The 22145-nt window shown below is 35.1% G+C and overlaps 1 protein-coding gene across 1 annotated transcript in view; it reads left to right on the top strand.

Moving 5' to 3' along the window:
• Window positions 1–19502, top strand: part of LOC131858284 (agamous-like MADS-box protein AGL8 homolog) — a 46023-nt gene extending 26521 nt beyond the window's left edge. Inside the window, exons 3-4 of the mRNA XM_059211476.1 lie at window positions 18622–18685; window positions 19203–19502. Of these exons, the coding sequence (XP_059067459.1) occupies window positions 18622–18685; window positions 19203–19502 (364 nt within the window). The remainder of the gene's footprint in view (window positions 1–18621; window positions 18686–19202) is intronic.
• Window positions 19503–22145: the final 2643 nt, after the last annotated feature.

Below are 22145 nucleotides of genomic sequence, written 5' to 3'. Positions count from 1 at the left end.
TCCTACATTGAGTGCCATCATGGATAATGTATAAATCAGAAGGGAAGAGATAACTACTTTTAGCATGACTAGCCTTCTACCCTAGGTTAGTCATTTCCCTTTCCAAGAAGATAGTCTCTTCTCAATTTTCTCTTTGAGAGGGTCCCATAGCATGGTATTCCTCAAACCTTTATCCAATCGGAGAACATGATATGAACATGGAGGTGTGCCTCTCTTAAAATTGAAGATATTTAATATATCAACTTCCAATCTAAGAAAAGTATTTCGAAAAATGATCTAAGATTTGAATTCGTTGACTTCTTTATTTTAAGCCTTTGCATAATGTGTTAATATATTAAGAAAAAAATTGGCTTTCCTCTTCTTGGATTCTCCAAATAACATTGTATCATTAGCAATTTTTTGATGCATGTTGGATTGCATATTTCTTGAAACTTTTACCCCTTCTATCGACCCAACTTACTAAGAAATGATGATACCTCTCCCAAGAGAATCTACCAGATGATATAAAGGGTAATAATGGATCTCCTTGTCTCAATCCTTGGGACACCTCAAAGAATCCCTCTAATGAACCATTGATGAAGATAGAGAATCTTGGGCTAGATATATAGGTGAAGATCCAGTTAACCCATTTCTTGTTTAAACCACAACTTTCAAGAGACTTACACAAAAATCTCTAGTCAACCTTATCATAAGCATTTTTTATGTCCAACTTGACCCAAATTTTGGGTTCTATCAAGCTTTGTAAGGAATGTATTGCTTCTTGGGTGATTATTACTCCATCTAAAATTGATCTTCTAGGCACAAAACCAGTTTGTTACTCTGAGACAATCTCAACAATGAGAGGTTTCAATCTATTTGTCATTACTTTAGCCATAATTTTGTAGATAGTGTTATAGAGTGAAATTTGCCTAAACTCATCTAATTTAGTTTCCTTCTCACTTTTGGGAATGAGAGAAATGAATATTCTATCGACCTCTCTTATTAGTCTTCCTGAATTCATAGCTACCTCCAAAGTATCTATGAGATCAATCCCTAGAATGTCCCAACATTTTTGGAAGAATCCTTTCAAGAACCCACTAGGCCCAGAGGCCTTATCAAGGTGAAGTTGTTTTAGGATTGTTTCAACTTATTCAATTGAGAATTTAGCCTTTTACCTTATATTATATTTGTGACTATTAACGATGTGTATGTGGCTTAAAATTTCTCTCTACAAATAAAGATCCAATCTTCCCTTAATATTTAGCAGATTTGAAAAGAAATTTACTACCATCTCGACTATTTCTTTCAGATCCTCCATTTGTCACCCATAATTCTTTTGTATTTCAGAAATTATATTCACTTGTCTACACTGCCTTGTGATATTATTGACTTGCTTTTAGTATTTTCATCACCACCCTCAATCAAGGACTCTCTAGATTTTTGTTTCCAAAAGATCTCTTCTTTTGACATAATATTCTCATAATCCTTCATTAATTCATTCTCCTTTTAAAATAGTCATTTGTCATGCCTTGTCAAATGATGTCCTTATTGAGCTTCCTCAACTCCTCCTCAATTAGCCTTTGGTAATAAAAAATATTCTTATAGTTGTCTTTGTTTCACTATTTCAACCTTAGTTTGATTTGTTGTAGTTTTGTAATGAAACAAAAAATCTTTGAGCCCTCATCTTTGAATTGCATGCTTTTAAATTTAAAGGGGGGCCTAACCATTTTTTCATCCCCTAATATAATAATTTAAGGGTAAAGTGATCAGATCGTGAGCATATAATTATTTCACCTTCAAGAGTGAAATGGGAAGTGACAAGATATCCTTTGAGAAAGAAACTCTCTAGGATTTTTACTATATTACTAAAGCCCTACCTCCTATTATTCCATGTGACAGATCCATTCTTGAGACCAGTATCCAAGAGGATGTTCTTATTAATCCAACCCACAAATTCCATCTATGAGTACCCTCGTCTGAAGATGCTATCCCTCTTATCCCAACTATGAAGAATGACATTGAAGTCGCCCCCAACAATGTGTTTACAAGGTTGAAAGGATCAGAATACCGAGAAGGGGGCTGAATCAGTATTCCCACAGATAAATATTGCAACTTTAATCTTCCATAGAAATATAAAACTTCATCTATCTTACTTAACAAATATAAAATTGTAAAAGTAGAATAATAATGAAGAACAAAATTGCAAGAGAAATACTGAATTTTATACATGGAAAACCCAAATGGGAGAAACCATGGAGAGTGTAAACTCTTAGGATAATATAACTAGTTATATGATGTTTACAAAGGAGTGGCTCAATGCCAGATTACAAAAATTGTTCACTATTGTTGGCATTGTATTGTCATTGATGTCAACCAGTATGCAAGCGGGTAAGTAAGGTATGTTACAGGTATGCAGACAAAAGTATTATCTACCGATAAGCAAGAAAGGGACAACAGAAGGAACATGACCACCGATATGCAAGTATGTGTATATTCAACTGGTAAGCAAGAAAAATAGATAGAGTAAAGAGCTCCTATCAGATGGACATGTGTCTATGTTTGGTGACCAGGCTAATGTGTCTTAATCGATATAATAGTGAACTATAGGTATGAAGGTTAACCAAGTAAAGAATCACCAGTAGGATAAGATAACTAGTAGTGTAAGGGATACATCGATTGCATGCATGGTTGATGAATGAGTCTAATACGACATAATGGACTGAGCTGAGTTAGATGTCGACTAAGATGCCATGTAGTCTCCAAGTGGCAAGTGAACAGTACATCATCCAAGTAGTCGGTGATTGGTAAGATATTTAATGTAGTCTACATAAATCATGAGATGATGACAAAGGTTTGCCACTCAAAGTAGAATGACATAATAAGATTGAGATTGGTGATGTTTGAGTAGCAGATCAGATTTGGTGAAGAAAACCATCTAGAGCATTTATGGTGATTGACAAAAAGAAGAGCCTTGTTTGCCAAATATAGTAAGCATGTTTTGGAAGGAATGGAAATGGTGGTGAAGCTTTATTTGTTGTAGGTTGTCAAGGGTGGAGAGGAGATTCGATGTGATCTGATACAGTTTGTGGTAGTAAAAGAAACTGTAACCATAGATAGTTTGAACCTTATTCTGGGGGGAAAGCTTATGTATAAATATGCAGATTGAAGAGATGATATGTGATGCCAGTTGTGAGAAGAGAGAGTGCTTGAGCAAGCAGAGAAATAATCATTCTAAGAGTTCATCACAAAATATTGAAGTGACTGATTATTTGAAGGTTGAACTGGTAAGAGGCTTTCACCGATAGAGACAAGGAAACTAGTGAATTATTACACTATATAACAATCAAGAAAACCAACAATGATTGAACTAGTAGGGAGGCATCAGAGAGTGATAGAGTGCAAGGTGAGGATTAGAGGAAGTCAAGAGAGGTAGAGGCTAACCGGTAAGGGGTCAAAATGAGTGAATAGTGAATCGGTAGCAAAAGAACCAATAAGACAAAATAGCCGATGGAGTGTATTCATTGGAGGTGTTATAAAATCCATTTGCAAAAATGTTCTTTCATTGTAATAATTAATTTCATTGTATATTGTTGAGTTTCTGCTCGGTGTAAGGGTTGGTTCCCATAAAATTAGGGGTTGGTGCTTCTAGGGCTAGTTCCCTAAATCAGTAGGGGTTGGTGCTCCTTGGGTTGGTGCCGTAAATATTTTTAATGTTGTGTTTTATTGTGAGACTAGATTGGACCAATAGATTCCAGTATCATTTCTCACTAAGGTTTTTCCCACATTGGGTTTTCCTCGTATATCCAGTGTTGTGTGATGTATCCCTTGTGTGTGTTTGATTACTAGTGTTTTCATTACTTTATGGGTTGTACACATATAGTTGAAAACATTTTGAAATCATTGATTCACCCCCCCTCTCAATGACATATTCTGTTCTACAAATGTTGGGCTACTCAATGCAAACATACAAAAGAATGACTCACTGCCAGATTGCTCACTATAAAGATACAAAAGAATGGCTCTGTGTAAGAATGCTCATTGCAAAGCTACAAAAGAATGACTCACTATCAAAATGATCACTACAACAAGAAAGATTGAATTGAAAAATATTGTATCTCTCAATGCATGAGATCAATTCTAAGATTAAGCTCATATCACAACTCACAAACCCTATAATAGATTCGATTAAAGATCTTTGTAAAACCATCTTGCAACAATATTGATGAATAAGAACTACACCATTGCAACACTATATGCCTTCGTTGTCTATAATTCACACTACACACTTTGTTTGTCTTTTATTTTCTACATACACACCTCGTATACATTCCTAATCTTTTTTTCACACATGCTCTCACCACGACATACATGGTACTACATATACATCAGAGGATACAAACACAAAATAGTGTGTCATCCAAACCCAACACAATATCCAATATAAACAAGACACTCATGTTAGCCTCCATAAGATCTCTACACACTTTCCTTTTCATACTTCATTTGCAAATGCATATATTTATATTATCATAATGGTACAGGGTCATCTGGACCTAAAGATACTGACCTATTATTATAAAATTAAGCATAACATCTCCAATCTTCCAAAGATATGGACTCCATGCATACCAAGAATACCACAACATGAAACTCGAAAAGATACTAGTGTCATGACCAAAAAACCTAATACCAAAACACATAACTGATACTTGGAATAATGAGAACTCAAAATTTTGGAATGAAGATCTTCTAGAGATTACCTCATCATACCAACTCTACCTAACTGCATCATAACATCTTTCCATAATGAAGAACTGCACATGCCGACTATATATAGTATCTAGACCAATCTAGATAACAAAGAACGACATATACTATCTGCTCCAAATGAGATAGCTAGTTTGACATCAATCACAACAATATTCACACAAGTCTAATAATCTCCCCCTTTGTCATTATGGAAAAACATATCCAAAAATATCTCCGTATGACACAACTTCCCTTTACTCATGCAACTCCTCAAATCCAAGAACCACATTCCTTTCTCCCCCTTTTGACATCAAGGACAAAGGATGCCTTTGTTAAAAAATAAAAGAAAGCAAAAGAATAGAATATATACACAACTAAAAAATTTTTAAAAACTGAATACAACACTGAAAAGAATCTTTAGCTACTCTTCTTCAGAAAGATAATCTTGTACTTGTCCTTCAGATCTAGAAGAAGAAATTCCCAAGAGTTTATTTCCAATTTAATGATGACTGAAAGACTTCTGCATCGCACCAACATATCAACTACATGAGAAAAATTATCCAAAGCAGATGGGTTCTGCTCATACTCAAGTGCACTTCTAAGCAATGCTGAAAAATGCTCCAACTTAGCCTCAACGACCTCCTTCACCTTTCAAAACATGTTCATAAACTCTTCTTTCTGCCTTTGCAGGAATAAGGGTTCAGTTTGAAGAAATTTGATTCTCTTCCTCTACTCACCATCTTAATCATTCAGAAAATCAAAAGATTTTCCTAGAGTTGTCAACTCATCTTAAATAGTATCAATTTTTCTATTGTGCTTCACTGCAACTACTGGCCAAGAGATACAATGCCTGTAGACTCTACTAGCATTGCAGATATAGTTCCTCATTTCCTTAATACATGTTGATAAGATCTTTTGCACATCAGCACATTCATTCAACAAATTTTGTATATCGAAACATTTTTCTTCAAATATTCTACCCTCAATAGACTATTCATAGAAATTCTCCTTTTGAACCTCATTCAGGGATTCCAAAAGTAAATTACTAATATTCTCAATGTTCACATTATTCTAGATAAAATGATTCAACAAAATGCTTTCAATTCTGTCTGACTCAACTGGATTTATTGAAATCACATGAATTTTCTTGATTCCATCCACACTATCCACTAATTTAAAAAAATTAGATTCATCATTTGATTCTCTAGCTTCCTTCTCTACAACTACCAAATCTGCTCTAACTATAGGAGACTTTGAATCTTCAATCACTACAATATCCTCTACTTTTCTTTTCTTTGACTTCTAAATATTGATAGGAACAAATTATATTCTTTTCAAAGGAAGATCATCCAAAACCGGAAACAAAATATATCGGGCCAACACTCCACGTGTCTATAAAGGATGTGAAAGAGGCATCACAAACTTTCTCTTTATTATTCAAACTATTCAAATATATATCTTGCAATCAAAACACTTGACTCCCATATAATATTGTCTTGTGTCGGAAGGGATCCTAAATAATACATTTAACCAAAATCACAAGCAATGAACCAAACCAAAAAGGATAATTCCTTTCTTTCTCCATCTTAACATTCTCTACCAATAATGCTTTCAACAATTCACACAAGTCAAATGATTTGTTTTCCATCACAAGCATACCTTTCCTATTCTTGAAATAGATTTTATAAGAAATGTCATAGGATACATACCTCACAACAAGATTGATGATAGTGTTAATGATCAATGCTTGTTGATCACCCTTCATGTTGGTTAGGGCTTCCACTTCTTTGTTCAAGATTGACTTCTTTGCTAGAACTTCTCCACTATTGCACATACTAGTGATCATTGATATTACCTCCTTTGAGATGCGGTATGATTTATCTAACATAATGTTGTCATCCCATACTTGACTAAGGATCATCCTGATAACCTCCACATTATCAAACCAAGGAAATTATGTCCAAAGATTCAGACCTTTTCTTTCTAATCCTTTGACTCTTTGCATCTCAACATCGCTCAAACCAGCTTCAACATCTTTGAAATTATTCAAGGTAAATTCTTCTAAGAACACCTTATCCAAAACCAAAAATTCTTCACTACTAGATTCTCCAACGATCATTTTTATTTCCATGATTTCTTGCTCTACTCTCTTGTTTTTCTACTCCTCTACTACTTCCAATATTCTTAAGCACAAATAACTGATAATGAAAAAATTAATTCAAAAAGATTTTACTTATCTTGCCAAAAACACTTCCATTAGGGTTTTACTAACAAGAACTGTCATCGATGATGTTAGTATAATTCCTTCGATTACCAGATAGCTTTTACAACACTTAAAGCACAGTCATGCTAGGACAATGACATGATTCACTTAGATGGGGACAACAAAAGATTCTTCTTCCAAAAGGAACTCCCCCTAATCCAAAGCAATATACTTAGTTACTGGAGGAAGAGGCACTTTTTGCACCAGATTCCGGTACGTCAAGCTCACTTCCTTTGTTCTCACTCTTCTTTCTCCAGACCAAATTTTCTTTCTTCTTTGATTCACCATTCTTCATTACAGTTTTCTTAGTAGATTTCTCTACATTTCCATTTCTACATTGATTAACATAATTCTCAGACTGTTTGCATTTGAAAAAACTAAGACCCTTCCTTTGTGATCTTACCAGATGTGATCTATGTCTATATTGATTAGCCTTATGTCCATAGTTATTGCAAGTATAATAATATCCATAAAAATTATATCTCTTCCTATTTTCTTCAACCAAATTATAATTTTGACTCATACCATGGTTTCTACAGTGATTTTCTTTATGAACGAACCTCATGTAAGTATAACATTGAATGCTTCTACAATCTACTAACTTAAGCCCAAATTTATTGCATTAAAAACAATAGCCATTAAATATGGGTACCTTTTTACATTAGGTTGTCAAACTAGTGGTCTTCGTGCGTTAGAATTATGATTCTTGGATTTTCTCTCATCTTTTGACTTCTCCACTTCAGCTTTGACCTCTTTGTTTTCCTTTTTGTTATTCGGATTCAAACACATACCAAATCGAAAGCCAAGTCTAGTCTTATCCAATTTATTTTGTTTCATGGTGAAGAAAACTTCCAGGAGCTTACTAATGTCAAGGATTTTATTTTCTGCCTTCAGATTCTTCACCTCTTGCTCTAGCTTTTCACATTCTTCAAATTTCATCTTGATTGTTTCTATTAGGGATTGCTTTATCTTGTCTTTCTCCTCAATCTTCTGCATCAAATCCTTAATAGTCTCATTCACCTACTTCAACTAGTTGTTAACCTTGTTATGCCCCAGTTTGAATTTTTTAATTTTCTCTCTCAGCTTCTACACACTTTCATTTTCTATCTTCATATTCTCTTACAATTATTTCTTCTCTACTTCAACACTTTCCAAATCTTCAAGGGCTATCATCAAAGCTTTATCCAGCTAAAAATATTTGTTCTTGCATGTAGGCACCATAATTCAACCAACACCGATCTCCCTCAAGTAGTGAAACCTTCAACCAAGGGAGCAAAGCTCTAATACGAATTGTTGATTGGGTTGAAAGAACCAAATATTGAGAGGGGAGACGGGGTGAATTAACATTCCAATAGATATATATATACACTTTAATCTTCTGCAAAAATATAAAAAATTCATCTATCTTACTTAAGAGATATAAAACTACAAAAGTAGAATAATCATTAAGAAGACAACCATGAGAGAAACAACGGATTTTATACGTGGAAAACCCAAATGGGAAAAAACACACAAAGTGTAAATTCTAAGGAGAATATAACTACCTATATGGTGTTTTCAAAGGAGTGGCTCATTGTTATATTACAAAAATGACTCACTTTTGAGACTCCTCACTACAAAGATATAAAGGAATGGCTCACTGTCATAATGTTCACTTCAAAGACACAAAAGAATGGCTTATTTTCATAATGCTCACTAGAAAGATATAAAAGAACGACTCACCACGAGAATTCTCACTACAACAAGAAAGGTTGAACTGAAAAGGATTGCATCTCCAAATGAATGAGATCAGTTCTAAGACTAAGCTCATATCACAACTCATAAACCCTACAACAAAAATGGTTAAAGATCTCTATACAACCATCCTGCAACAAGTCCACTAAAAAAATACTGCACCATTACAACACTATCTCCCTTCGCTATCTACAATTCACACTACACAGTTTGCTTCTCTACTGTCTTCCCCATACACACCTCATATACTTTCTTATTCTATTTTTCCCACATGCTCTATCTACCACATACATGCTACTACATATATATACTAGAGGATACAAACACAAAATTGTGTGTTAGCCAAGCCCAACACAATATCCAACATAAACAAGACACTCACATTAGCCTCCACAAGATCTTTATATGCTTCCTTTTCATACTTCATTTGCCAATACATATACCAATATTATTTGAATGGTATAAGGTTATTCAGACCTAAAGGTATTGATCCATTATTATGAAATTATGACATCTCCAATCTTCCAAATATATAGACTCACGCATACCATGAATAGTGCAACATGAAACTCAAAGAGATATTACTGTCATGACTAAAACAACTAATAACGAAACTCATAACTGATACTGAAACTAATGAGAACTCAAAATTCTAGAATGAAGATCTTAAAGATATTATTTCATTATATCAACTCCATCTAATTGCATCATAACATTTGTCCATAACAATGAACTACACATACCGACTTGATATAGTATTCAGACCAATCTAGATAACACAAAACTGCATATATTGTCTGATCCAAACCGGATAGCTAGTTTGACATTAATGACAACAATATTCACACTATTGGATATCATTGGCATATGATGAACTGACATGTTGATATGATGATAATGTATGTTGTCATTGATGTCAATAAGTTCAAGTGAACCGGTATGAGGAGGTATGAGGAGATTCAGTGAACCAGTGTCGGGGTTTCACTAAGTGTGCTTACCAGTTGGTAATCTTAACTCTATGGTTATCGGTTTGGTGATCCACCTTGTGTGATGCAACCAATGATACTCTGTGATGAGTTAGCTAAGAGATATGATCAAGGTGCCATGTCAGCCTTGTGCACGTGAAGAATTGAGGCATGAGAAGATTGACCACGTTTGAAGTCTACCTCGGGAATGATTATTCTTCTTAGTGGTATGAGAAGAAAGCATGATGGGTTACTGATTCCCATGAGTGGTGATGAATGAATGATGCAGGTTGTCTTGTGATCTATTTGAAATTATATACTCTATGCAAATATGTTTGGATGGTTAGGATTGGACCGCATGTGTTGTAAACCTAAGAATCTTAGGTTTTAGGGTTTATGTTACTGACCTATTTGCTACCTATAAGGTTGATGATATTTGTTATTGTAAAGTTGCTGGAAAATGTTGTGTGTGTGTATCTTAGTGAAGAGATACTTTATACTTGCCAGACTAGTAAGAGGGAAACTGCAAAGTGTGATTGTAGAGTAGAGGATAAGAAAAGAATTTGCCTTGGCATGTAGTGTTGTTATCAGATCGTTATTTTTCTTGTTGTCTTCTAATCATTTCAATAGATGGAAAATCCCTTTACCAGGTAGCTTTAACAAGCTTATTGTAAAACCTGTAACCAGGTGACTCAAGATCATTGATACTTGTAACAAGGTATATAGCCATCCCTTAACTGGGTGATCTCTAACAGGATCAGTTCCTAACAGAACCTTATTGTAAAGCCTTTAACCAGACTAGGCTCCTAACAGGGCAAGCTTCAAAAGAGTTCAAAACAAGCTTGTGGGTATTCATCCCCACCGTGGTTTTTCCCATTTGGGTTTCCACGTGAAAAATCTGTGTTTTATGTGTTATGCATTTTTCATGTGATGTTTATGAAGTATTTGATTGAAAGATTATGCATGCAGAGTTAATAGGTTATGGTATTACTAGCATACCACATGCATATGTTTATGGGTGAAGTTGACATTGCATATTGATCGTATTTAAAGTATCTAGACTTATCAGTTTATGGTGTCTAGTGTCTTATTGTGTTTAACCGGTATTGCCATGGTTAAATTCAATAATGGTGAAAACTGGTTGGTTTTTCTTTAGCTAGATAAGTTATTAAGAGAGTTTTTACCTGTACTGATTCACCCCCCCTCTCAGTACTGATTGGGGCATTTGTTGTTCATCATTATTCATCACCCACAAGTCTAACACAGTGTAATAAGGGGATGGAAAGACTTCCATGAATCTATCTAACTCTACCCATACCAACCTTTTGTTAAGACAAGAGACAAGACCATAAACATTTATCACTACTAGTTGCAAATTCATACTAAGATATAATAGCTTCCCACCAATCCAATATTTCCAACTTCCTAGTATGTCAACATTTAGTCTAAATAGATTCTGTAGAACTTCCAATACCCCCAAGGCATCTTCAGACTCTTTTGTCTCCACTTTCCAATGTCTCGGGCCTTTCATAAAGGATGGCATCTCTAAGTCAATTAACTTTATTTCTTGAAGAAATACTACATTGGCCTTAGTCAAGCTCACTCTTTTCTTGACCAGACATCTCTTATTAGTGGCATTTAGGCCACTAACATTCTAAGAGAAGAAAATCATGTCTCTTGGGGAAGTGGGTTGCTCTTCATCAATTCCAGTAGTAATATGATCTTAAGTTGACCTTCTGATTTCCCATCTATACTCATTGATAAAGAATCGATACTAACCATTACGCAGAAGCCAGTGCTGCCCACATCAGGCTACACATGGATAAAAGAGAGAGGTTTACTAAAGTGTGGCTAGAGTCTGACTCGCTAAACACTATCAACTGCTTGAGTGGTCACACAGATCCTAGTTGGATGATTGCTAGCCTGATCAAGGATTGCCCAAATATAATTAATGACCTGACAGATTTTAAAATCTTGCACATATATCGGGAAGGCAATAAGGCAGCAGAACTACTGGCCAATTTGGTAGTGGGATACACAGCAACCAACTGGTGGAGTAGTATTGATTCTTTCCCCAAAAATATGTGTGATCTGGCACATAACGATTACTACCCTAATCAATGATCTCTCATCACGACACGTCTGATTTGATAGAAAAATGACTCTTTCTGGGTTTGTCTAGAAACCTCCTCAACAACTAGTTTTCCCATCCCATTGTGTGGCTTTTCTGCTACTATTTTGATATCCTTTGGACATGGCTCATTTTCTGCGACTGGTTGGTGATTGTGACCTCCTATTATCTGGTGTCCAAAAGAATAATGGGAGGAGATAAGAATAGATAAGAGACCTCTACCTACAAGAAGTGTACGAAGAATAAAGATGTCTGGTAGGAAGTCATCGATGGTAGTCTCATCCCTTCCTGGATAGGCTTCATGGCCTCTCTCCTCTGATTACAAAGCCCTTTGTTAACAGATGGAAAAAAGGGAGTCTTAGGGCTTATGGTGTCGATTATCAGATTAATGAAACTCTGGTGGTGACGGTCACTGGTCTGGCTACGTCTAGAAGAAGGTTTTATAGAGACAGAAAAATAGGGGAGGACTTATCGAGTGTCTTTGATAAAGACAAGGAGCGCTCCAGAGTCACCAAGATGGCCGACGATGGCTATAATAGAAAAGACCTCATGGTCCCATGGGTAGATAGGGCTGAGTTTATAATGAGATATATCACCCTTGATGGTAGGTATCCTAGCTTCTTCTCCTACCATTTCACTATTTTAAATCATTTTCGCCATGGGAAAATTATCTTTGTTCCCTTTTATATAGCCTCCTCCCTTGAAAATATCCTAGAAAAGCACCTAGAAAACCCTAGCAACCCTATTCTTCATGAGGGACTTATCATCCTCATCATGGAACATGCCAAATACCTTGAAATTATGCCCCCACTTGCTGAGATTGGTTTGTAGATGGAGGTCCAAGACGTCTCTGATTCGGAGATGGAACTGGATGATAGTGGGGTTCTTGTTAATGACCCTGAATATGAACCTATGGATGAAAAGGATAATATGGTCACTCCTGAGATGCTCGGTAGCAAGAACCCCCCCCAGATGGGTAGCTAGTGAATAGAAAACCAACAACAAGCTGATCTCCAAGGTTGAACCCCTCACCAAAAAGAAAAGACTACTGGTGAAGGATCACAGCCTAAAGATTATAGATAAAGGGATTAAATTGGACATCCCCATCAATGTCCAAAAAGATAATGAGGGGAAAGATGGTAGTCCGATGAATCTTGTCATGGAAGCCACCAGAAGCCAGAAGCATTGCTAGGAATGGGTTGAGCATGAAATTGACACCCTCAAGAGGGGGGTTAAGGAAATAATTTACATTTTGATTGCTTCTCCTGAACCTAGCAAGCTGAAAAAACTCATTCTCATGACTCAAAAACTCTCTTAGAATGTTGAGGTCATGAAATGTAACCATGAAAAAAGGATTGATAAGGTGGAACAATCCATGGCTGAGATTACAAAAAATCTCAAGAATCTAGTCGACATCAGTAAAGAAGCCATGAAAAATAGCATTCAGGGGCTTGAAAAGATTAATGAGATGGTTGTTTATTACAGATCCTTCCACAGTGACCCGATGAAAGATCTTGGTGGAGATGAGGTGGTTGCTAGAGGCAACAAAACCATTGGACCCAGTTCGAGAACCAGGAGTAGAATCAACAACAAGGGTACCTCCAGATTCATAATGGAGGAATTTGAGGAAATCAACATGATTTCCATTCAAAAGAACAAGGATCTAGTGCTATCGCTCAACTAAGAGCTTTTTTTCTTTCTCTTGTCTGTCTGCATTTTTTGTCTCTGTTTTTGTTTGGGGTTGATCCCCTATTTTTCTGTTTTTTCTTGACGGATTGTCTGTTGGCCGGTTGTAAAACTTTAGGTTTCAGGTCCTTGTAAAACCCATTTACCCTTATCGAAAGAAATATATACTCATTGATAAAAAATATACCGACTCTCTTTCCTGAATTGTTTCCACATTCTAGTTTAGCTTTATTAGATGAAGTTTATTGGATACCCAATTTTTTTAACTCCACAGTCTTGCTCGTGGTCATTAGGTTCATCCTCTACAAATAGTAGATTATTGTCCCTGGCCTCCATTTATCCTTCTTTTAATAATTCTTTTAAGAAATCTTGTGTTTTATTACTTATATGTAAGTAAGAATTTTCTCTTTTGTTGGTCCACGCTATGTTGTTCTTCAAAGATCCCCAAGAACTCATTTATGAAAGCTAATGCAAAGGGGTTTATCCAATCCATATTTTCATTGATCTTCCTTGTTTGTTTATCTTCTAAGATCTTTTTACAATCATTGAGGGTTTCATTGTAATCCAAGATTTGACCTTCCTCTAAATATTACTTCAGTGTTCTCTCTTCAATATCAATAGGTGGTATTCTACCATGTTCAATTTATAGCATGGGATTGACTTCACTCAATATTTGGACCATGTGATCTACAAGTTGATGTCTCTTTGTAGAACTTCTCTTTCTTTAAGAAGTAGTAACGATTCCTCTTCTTTTCTGACTGAATTACTCTTTTTTATGAAGACATGAAGGGATGGATCTACACTAGACTGCATTAACTTCTAGCTTTGTATCTTTGTCTCCCTCTATGGATTAGAATGCGCTTTCCTTTTTTAGATTTGTTCCTAGGATTTGCAACCACCATAAGTTTTTGCCTTCATCTCTCCCCCAAAACTGTGGTGGTGATAGTGTTGGCAAGAGACACTGTAGGTATGTTCAGATACTATTATTGATGGTAATATCAGTTTTGGTATCCACACTTCATTTTTTCATTATTTTGGTATATTGAGTGAAGATTGTTTGAGTCTAGTGAGGTCGGGTTAGCAGAGCAGTATATCCGGTAGTGAACAATTTTGGTTAGCAAATTATTTTAGTTGTGTATTTTGCTATCCTTATTTCAAAAAAGGTTTTCAGTCATGTAATATACCTAATTCCTATATTGTGGCCTCCGGTGATGTGTTTCGTGCAAGTTAGAAGATCTAATAATCCTATTTTTGGTATGACCAATGTATAACAACTGTAGCATGTAGTGATTTACTTTTGTGGATCTTGTGAATTGAGTCTAGTGATTGTTTGCATATTCAAGGTTGATAAACTACCATGTGGGAAGCATGTGGACATTTTCCTTTGGTCTCCATATACTTTAAAGATGAATTTGAGCTTATTAATTTCCACGTTTCATCTTGTGGCGTGTTATTGAAGTCTACATGAATTTATTCTTAATATGTGATGTGGATATATAGCATCATTGTAATGGGTATTTTTGTGGGTGGTGGTAGTATGTGAAGTGTGTATGAGTGATTGTGTGTAGTTCCATGTGTGCAAGTTTTAGAAATGTGCTCCATATTGAAGCAGGATATCAAAACATAGTAGTGTTATAGAATTGAGAAAGAATATGTTTTGTGCTTAACAAAAACTATATCCAGGAATTTGTTGATGCTGATTCATAGTTCAAAATTCATTGTAATCTCTTATAGACATTTTTTAAGGGAGTGAGCCTTCTGAGGTTGTAGCCCTTATTTGTATTTTAGCAGTGAGCTCTAGGAAGTGTGTCTAAATGCATGTGCATTCCCTTTTGTAATACTTTTATACTTCTATCAAAGTATACTAATATTGTGGATTTGAATCCCACCTTGGTTGTCCCCTTAACCAGGTTTCTACATAAAAAAGTTGGTTTTATGGTGTTGATGTTCTTTTCGTTGTGTTTCAGCATTTTATTTTTCTTAATCTGCATTAAGTGGTTTATAGATCTAGATAGCCAAGTTGAAATTGCAAAACATTGATTCACCCCCCCTCTCAGTGTTCCTTGGATCCTTGATTCCAACAATTGGTATCAGATCTAAGTTCCTCGAAACAAGTCTAACAGCTTGAGATAGATCTTGCAAGTGAATCAATAGATTCTAGTAGTCTTAGAGAATAGCTACTTGTTGCAATTGATGATCTAGATTTGTCCAAAGCTAAGGTCAAGAAATTGAAGGAAAATCTAAAAGATGTTGAGAAATTTATTCAATCACTAAAAGAATAATTAAACAAGTCAAGATACAAGAGAAAGGAACTTGTTGATCAGCTAAAGAAGAAAGAAATTCAAAGCACTGATTGAGAAGCTCTAAGGAAGAAGACTGAAGAATGTGAGAAAATTGCTAGAGTTAATGCAATTTAGAAAAATGAAATGGAAGCTATAGTAATGAAATTGACCAAGGAGATTAAAGAAAGGAAGAAGAATGAGGAAAATCTTGCTTGGTTCCTAAAAGATAAATCTAAAGAATATTTTGGACTTGAGAATGAGAATGGACAGTTGATAAGTGACCTTCAAAATGCTAGAGAACATGAGGAAGATCTTGGAAGCGGGTCCTACTCCTCAAATTTAATCTTGATGCTACAAATGAGTATAAGGAGAAGTTCATAATCAATTCAGATAGACTTGATGAAACGCTTGCTAGTTAGAAGAATCCTAATGATACTCAAGCTCTCAATTTTGAGAAAGGAGCAAGTTCCAAATTATCTCAACAAAAGAACATATGAAGAAGGCCTCCGATAAGGCAATCTAATGCTCATAAATTCAATGACAACAGTTTTATTTGTAATAAATTTGGTCATATGTCTAGTCAATGCAGAAATAAGATGATTAATAATGCTTCATCTTTTGCTAGTCAATGTTTCAAATGTAATAAATATGGTCATAAGGCAAATGTATGCAGAACTGTGATGAATAATTTTCAAAATAGAAGAAATGTTAGATGCTATGCATGTGGTATGTTTGGACATGTTGCTAATCAATGAAGAAAAAGAAGAAATCAGTTGAATTTCAAACCTATGCAAGGAAATGTTGTTTTCTATGCTTGCAACAAATCCGATCACATTGCAAATTATTGTAGAAACAAAAATGTAAATAGGAGAGGTCTGGAAGCCAAGAAAAAGAATGTGAAGCCAGATTTAAGGGTAACAAAGAAGTTGAAGAGATTAGATATCAAATGAAGAAGACTTGGGTAAAGAAGAACATTGATGATGCAAGAAGTGGGTCCGCACTTGATTCTAGTGTTGGAACTACATCCAGTAACTAAGCTAAGGGATCTAGCCTTAGGGGGAGATTTTCATGAAAAATATTTCAAACCCCCTGTTGGAGATCTATACTTTGTTTGGACGAGTTGCCGATGCTTGTTTGGTGATTTTCCAGAAGAGTTTGATGGTTCGCAAAATATTTCTTGAAGATTTGTCGGTATGCAGAGTAACCGAAAGAGTTAGGGTTAAGTGCAATTGTTATACCTGAAATTTAGATATACAGTGGATGAAAAAGAACGTAAACCTTTCATTTCTCACTTTGAATTCAAAGAGAAACAACAATAAAGATAATAAAAGCATAATTTCCAAAGATTCAAAGCGAATTGAGGATTCATCATCCAATTTTGCATTTGTTTGAAAGGTATTTATCGACTAAATTTTTTCCCAGTTTGAAGCTTGAAATTTCAATATGGCATCCTTTAGTATTATGACCCCTTTGGTAGTTGATGTCACTGAAAGGGATAGGTCAATCTTTAAAAATCATCCCTATAAATCTATGGAAGATGATCCTAATGGTGCTTTTTCATCTATCTCATCTGGAGTATTGCATGTGGAATATATTAGGGTTTACATCCATTGTAATATTGAAGAGATCCAAAGTTCCCAAATGTTGAATTTGTACACAGAACATGATTGATAGAATGGGAATCTTGAAACTTGAATTCAAATAAATTAGGGAGAGGGGTTTCACACAGTTTATTCATTTCCTAGTGTTCAATGAGCCAGAGCAGGTTCGATACATTCTGAGAAAAATACATGCTGAATTCATGTGGCTTGATAAACCTTACAAGATTGCCCATGATGCAAGTATGGCAGTAACCTTTTTAAGCTCAGTCAGTGAAGTACCTACCTTAAGAAATATGAAGAATCAAATGGTAACTAAGGCAACTAGTTTACAATTTGACAACAGATCAATGACAATGCATGATGTTATTGAGTATGACGTTTGATTTTCATCAATGATGATGGTTATAAGTTATATCAGTCCAACAAAGACAATTTAGTATCTGGTACAATAATATATGTTGCCTATTAGATATTGAAGGAAGATAAGAAGTATTATTTATGTGAAGTACTTCAGAGAGAGCTATTGAGAAATTTAAAGAAAATCAAGAAAGAGAAGAAGCATTTATTCAAGTATGGAACCTTGATTATGAGTTTATATTTCTACTTTATGAATGAGATTCTGGGAGTTGGGAAGGTGCAGTGGGATTATGACAAACCACTGACAATGCAGATAAAAGAAACACTTTATGGTCTTGGAGATGTTATAGTCAAGAATGGTATTCTTTGGGGATACTTCAAAATATGATGCAGAGCCATGAGAGAATCCCTAAGGAGATTGTGGAAAAATATGAAGACTCAATATGCTTCATGGTTGATACTAACAAATATCTTATGGAAGTTGTAAAACCTAGAACACCATGGATCATTCCCATGGGATATGAGGTTGAAGCACACATTCTTGATGCATATTCCTAGCATTTGTTAAGAAAATTGGTGGACGCATCAAAGGAAAGATTAGGAACCTACAAAGAGAAGAGCTTCAACTTGCACTCTAAGTTCAAGAAGCCTAAGATACAAAGAAAATTCAAGAAGGCAGTTGAGAAGCTGGTCGAGAATATGAGAATCACCAAGGAAGTATTTTGGAGAGAAAGACAAAAGAAAATTATGAAGGAAGAAGATATGGTTAAGCCAAAGAAGGGTAAATCAGAAGCTCCTATTCCCAAGCCTAAGCAGCCAAAGGATTATGCACCCTCATCTTTACCCAAGCTAAATCATTTGGTGAAGTGAATAGGAAATTAGGAAAAGCAACAATTCTTATTCCTGGTGGTGAAGAGGCAACTGAATCAGATGATGTGGTAAAATAAATAAAGAAGAGTGGCAAAGGAGCTAAAGTTTTCAAAGGCAAATCATCTAGTGAAGAGCAGTCTAGCAAGAAGACTCAGCTAGATGACACTGTTATGATGGTAAGAAATGTTAAGAAAACCATCATCAAACCTATTTCAAAATATTATGAGTTATTGGATGATGCCAAAAAGAGATCTATAGAAGAGGCAATTGTTGAATTCTTGAATAAATATAATAGGGCTTATTGAAATAATTTCAGAGATTCCTCAGAGCTTATATGGCATTCTAGACATGAGGAAAGAAACTGCTAGAATAAAGGGTGAGATAATTAGATAATATATAAATCAACTCTGTCCTATGATAGAAAAGGAAAAAATTAACAGGGTTCTTGAAGAAAACAAAGAAAAATTTAGAAGCAAGAAGAGAGTGAATAAGATAATGATTGGCAGAAGTGAAGAGGTTAGAAGAGAAACTAAACAAATTTTAAGAGCAATTCTATCAGATAATCAATATGAGATGGTTCCATAGAAATCACAAGAATATGTTGAGGAGTTTGTTCTAGAAGTCCTAGCAGATGAGTCAAAATCTAATGAACCTCCTATTCCAGAAGGTCAGGATAAACCAGTTTTGGAAGAAGCTGAAGATGAAGGAGATAAGATTAATGTTGATGTCAGTGATGTAGATAAGGTTGATTTAGAGGAGTTAGAAGTTAAGGTTGCTAGTGAGGAAAAACACACTGAGGATTTGGTAAAGGGGAAGCAGATCTATGCAGAGGATCCAAAATTTTCTCAAGGCCCCATCAACCTGGATTCTTTGTCGCCCGTTTAGTCGCTCAAATTACATATGTTTGCTCAAGACAAAGACAGTGAAGACTTGGTAAAATCTTTCACTGACAATAATGAGTTGGTCATTTTGGGATCTGGTGTATTGGAGAAACTCATGCCTTCATTTCACAAGTACTTATCAGAGACACAATCTAACAATATAAAAATATTAATCAATTATGTAGGCAGTCACTTTAAATCTTTTGAAAAATTCATTGAGGAGAAAGTCCACAATGAATTCCATGCTAGAAGGTTTCTGACACTGGAGAAAATGGTCGTGGATGACAAAATCACTTTGGACGTTGCCATAAAAAGTGTTCAGGAAGAATTGTTTGAGGGAGGAAATATCTATAAGTCATGTTTGAAGCTATCCAATTTTACTCGGGATATTGTGAGAAAGATTAAAGAGAATGAGGATCATCTTGATCAATTATTTGTCATTTGATCCCTTATTAGTCTCCTTGAGCAGTCACAAAGCACAATTAGTAACTTTTCTTAAGAATATCAGGAGTTGAAATCATGAAAGCGTGAAGATAGTTGATAAATTTTGTGAAATTGAGAGCCTTACTACTCCTAAGATGGATATTATGCTTAGTGGATTGGAAGATGCTCAAGCTTCCATTAACTCCTTTGAGCCATCCAATCTCAGATTAGTAGAGGCACTCAAGCATACTTTCTTAGTGGGCTCATAACTGTTATGGAGAGTCTTAAGAAAAGCTAGGATAGTAACCTAAATTCCTTTAAGAATTCTTATGCTAACATGAGGTCAAATTTTTGCAAGTATAAAAGGATTGTGTACATAACATTTTTGGTTTTTGGTTTTTGACACTTTACCTTTGCCATTGGTGTCAAAGGGGGACAGTAGATGAGTGAAAAATGTTCATCTTAGGGGGAGTTTTTTCTTTTTTGAATCCGATAGAGAAATTTTTGGTTGTGATGTGTATATTTTGGTCTTGGTCCGACACTTTGTCATTTTTCACTAAGTGTTGCCATCAATACAAAGGGGGAGATTGTTGGCAAGAGACACTGTATGTATGTTTAAATGTTGTCATTGATGGCAACTCATATCGGTTTTGGTATTCGTACTTCATATTTTAATCATTCTAGTAGATTGAGTGAAGATTGTTTGAGTTCGGTGAGGTTCGGTTAGCCGAACAGGATGTCCTGTAGTGAATAGTTTTTCTTAGCGAATTATTTTGGTTGTGTAATTTTGTATGCGAATTTAAAAAAGGGCTTGTGGTCATGTAATATTCCTAATTATTGGATTGTGGCCTCCGGTGATGAGTTTTGTGCAAGTTAGAAGATCGGATAATCATATTTTTTGTATGAAAAGTGTATAAAAACCTTAGCATGTAATGATTCGCTTTTAAGGATCTTGCAAATTAATACTGGCAATTGTTTGCATATTCAAGGTTGATGAGATATCATGTGGGAAGTCTATGGAAATTTTTCTTTAGTCCACATATTCTTTAAAGCTAGATTTGGGCTAGCTCATTTACACGTTTCATCTTTTGTGACATGTTATTGAGGTCGACATGAAATGGTTCTTAATTTCTAATGTGGATATATAAGATTGATTGTAATGGGTATTTTTGTGTGTGGTGGAAGTGTGCAAAGTGTGTATGAGTGATTGTGCATAGTTCCACATGTGCAGGTGTTAGAATTATTCTTCGGATTGGAGCATAATATCATAACAAAGTAGTGTTGTAGAATTTAGTAAGAATATGTTTTGTGCTTAACTAGAACTATATCTAGGCATTTGTTGATGCTAATTCATAGTTCAAACTTCATTGTAATCTCTTACAAATATTTTTTAAGGCAATGAGGATTCTAGGGTTGTAGCCATTATTTGTAATCTGAGCAGTTAGCTCTAGGCAGTGTGCCCAAATGCATGTGAATTGCCTTTTGTAATATTTTTTATATTTCTAACAAAGTATACTAATATTGGTTTTTCCCTTAACCGAGTTTCCACGTAAAAATATTTGTGTTATGGAGTTATTGTTCCTTTCTTTGTGTTTCTACATTTTATTTTTCTTAATTTTCATTAAGTGGTTTATAAATCTAGACAACTAAGTTGAAATTGCAGAACACTATTTCACCCCCCCCATCTCAGTGTTCCTTGGATCCTTGATTCCAATAGATAGGTCCCTTAGTGAGAGAATTGTGATTGTGCATTCTATCATTTACTGGATTTGAAAAACTATCAATGGATCCTGGCCCATAGATGCATTTATCCCCAAGAGAGTTGTTGTCAATCACCATTCTTTGTGTCCATCTACCATTGAGTATGATTATCTCAATGTTCTCTAGGGTTGACATATTATTATCTATATACATATATTTTTTCCACTAATCCTATCTTTTTTAAAAAGAACTCTTCTTTACACCAATGAAAGATCATATCTCCTCTTCAAATCAGCCTAGGGCCTCCATACTCCAATATTCTTTGGGTAAGTTTTTTAGAATGATCCATCTTGGATGTTTGTGGATGATATATTTGCTAGGGTTAAAATTAGGCTCCCAATCTATAAAATAAAAATTGAAACCCTTGAAAACAAGGGTTTTCCAAACATTATTTCCTTTTTAAGCTATTCATCCACACATTCAATAATGAAAAAACCTTTGAGGATTGGTTTAAATACTCACT

This window comes from Cryptomeria japonica, chromosome 9 (assembly GCF_030272615.1).
Source record: "Cryptomeria japonica chromosome 9, Sugi_1.0, whole genome shotgun sequence".
Classification (NCBI taxonomy): domain Eukaryota; kingdom Viridiplantae; phylum Streptophyta; class Pinopsida; order Cupressales; family Cupressaceae; genus Cryptomeria; species Cryptomeria japonica.
The sequence above is the reverse complement of the archived record's forward strand: the minus strand, read 5'-3'. Positions and strand labels throughout refer to the sequence as shown.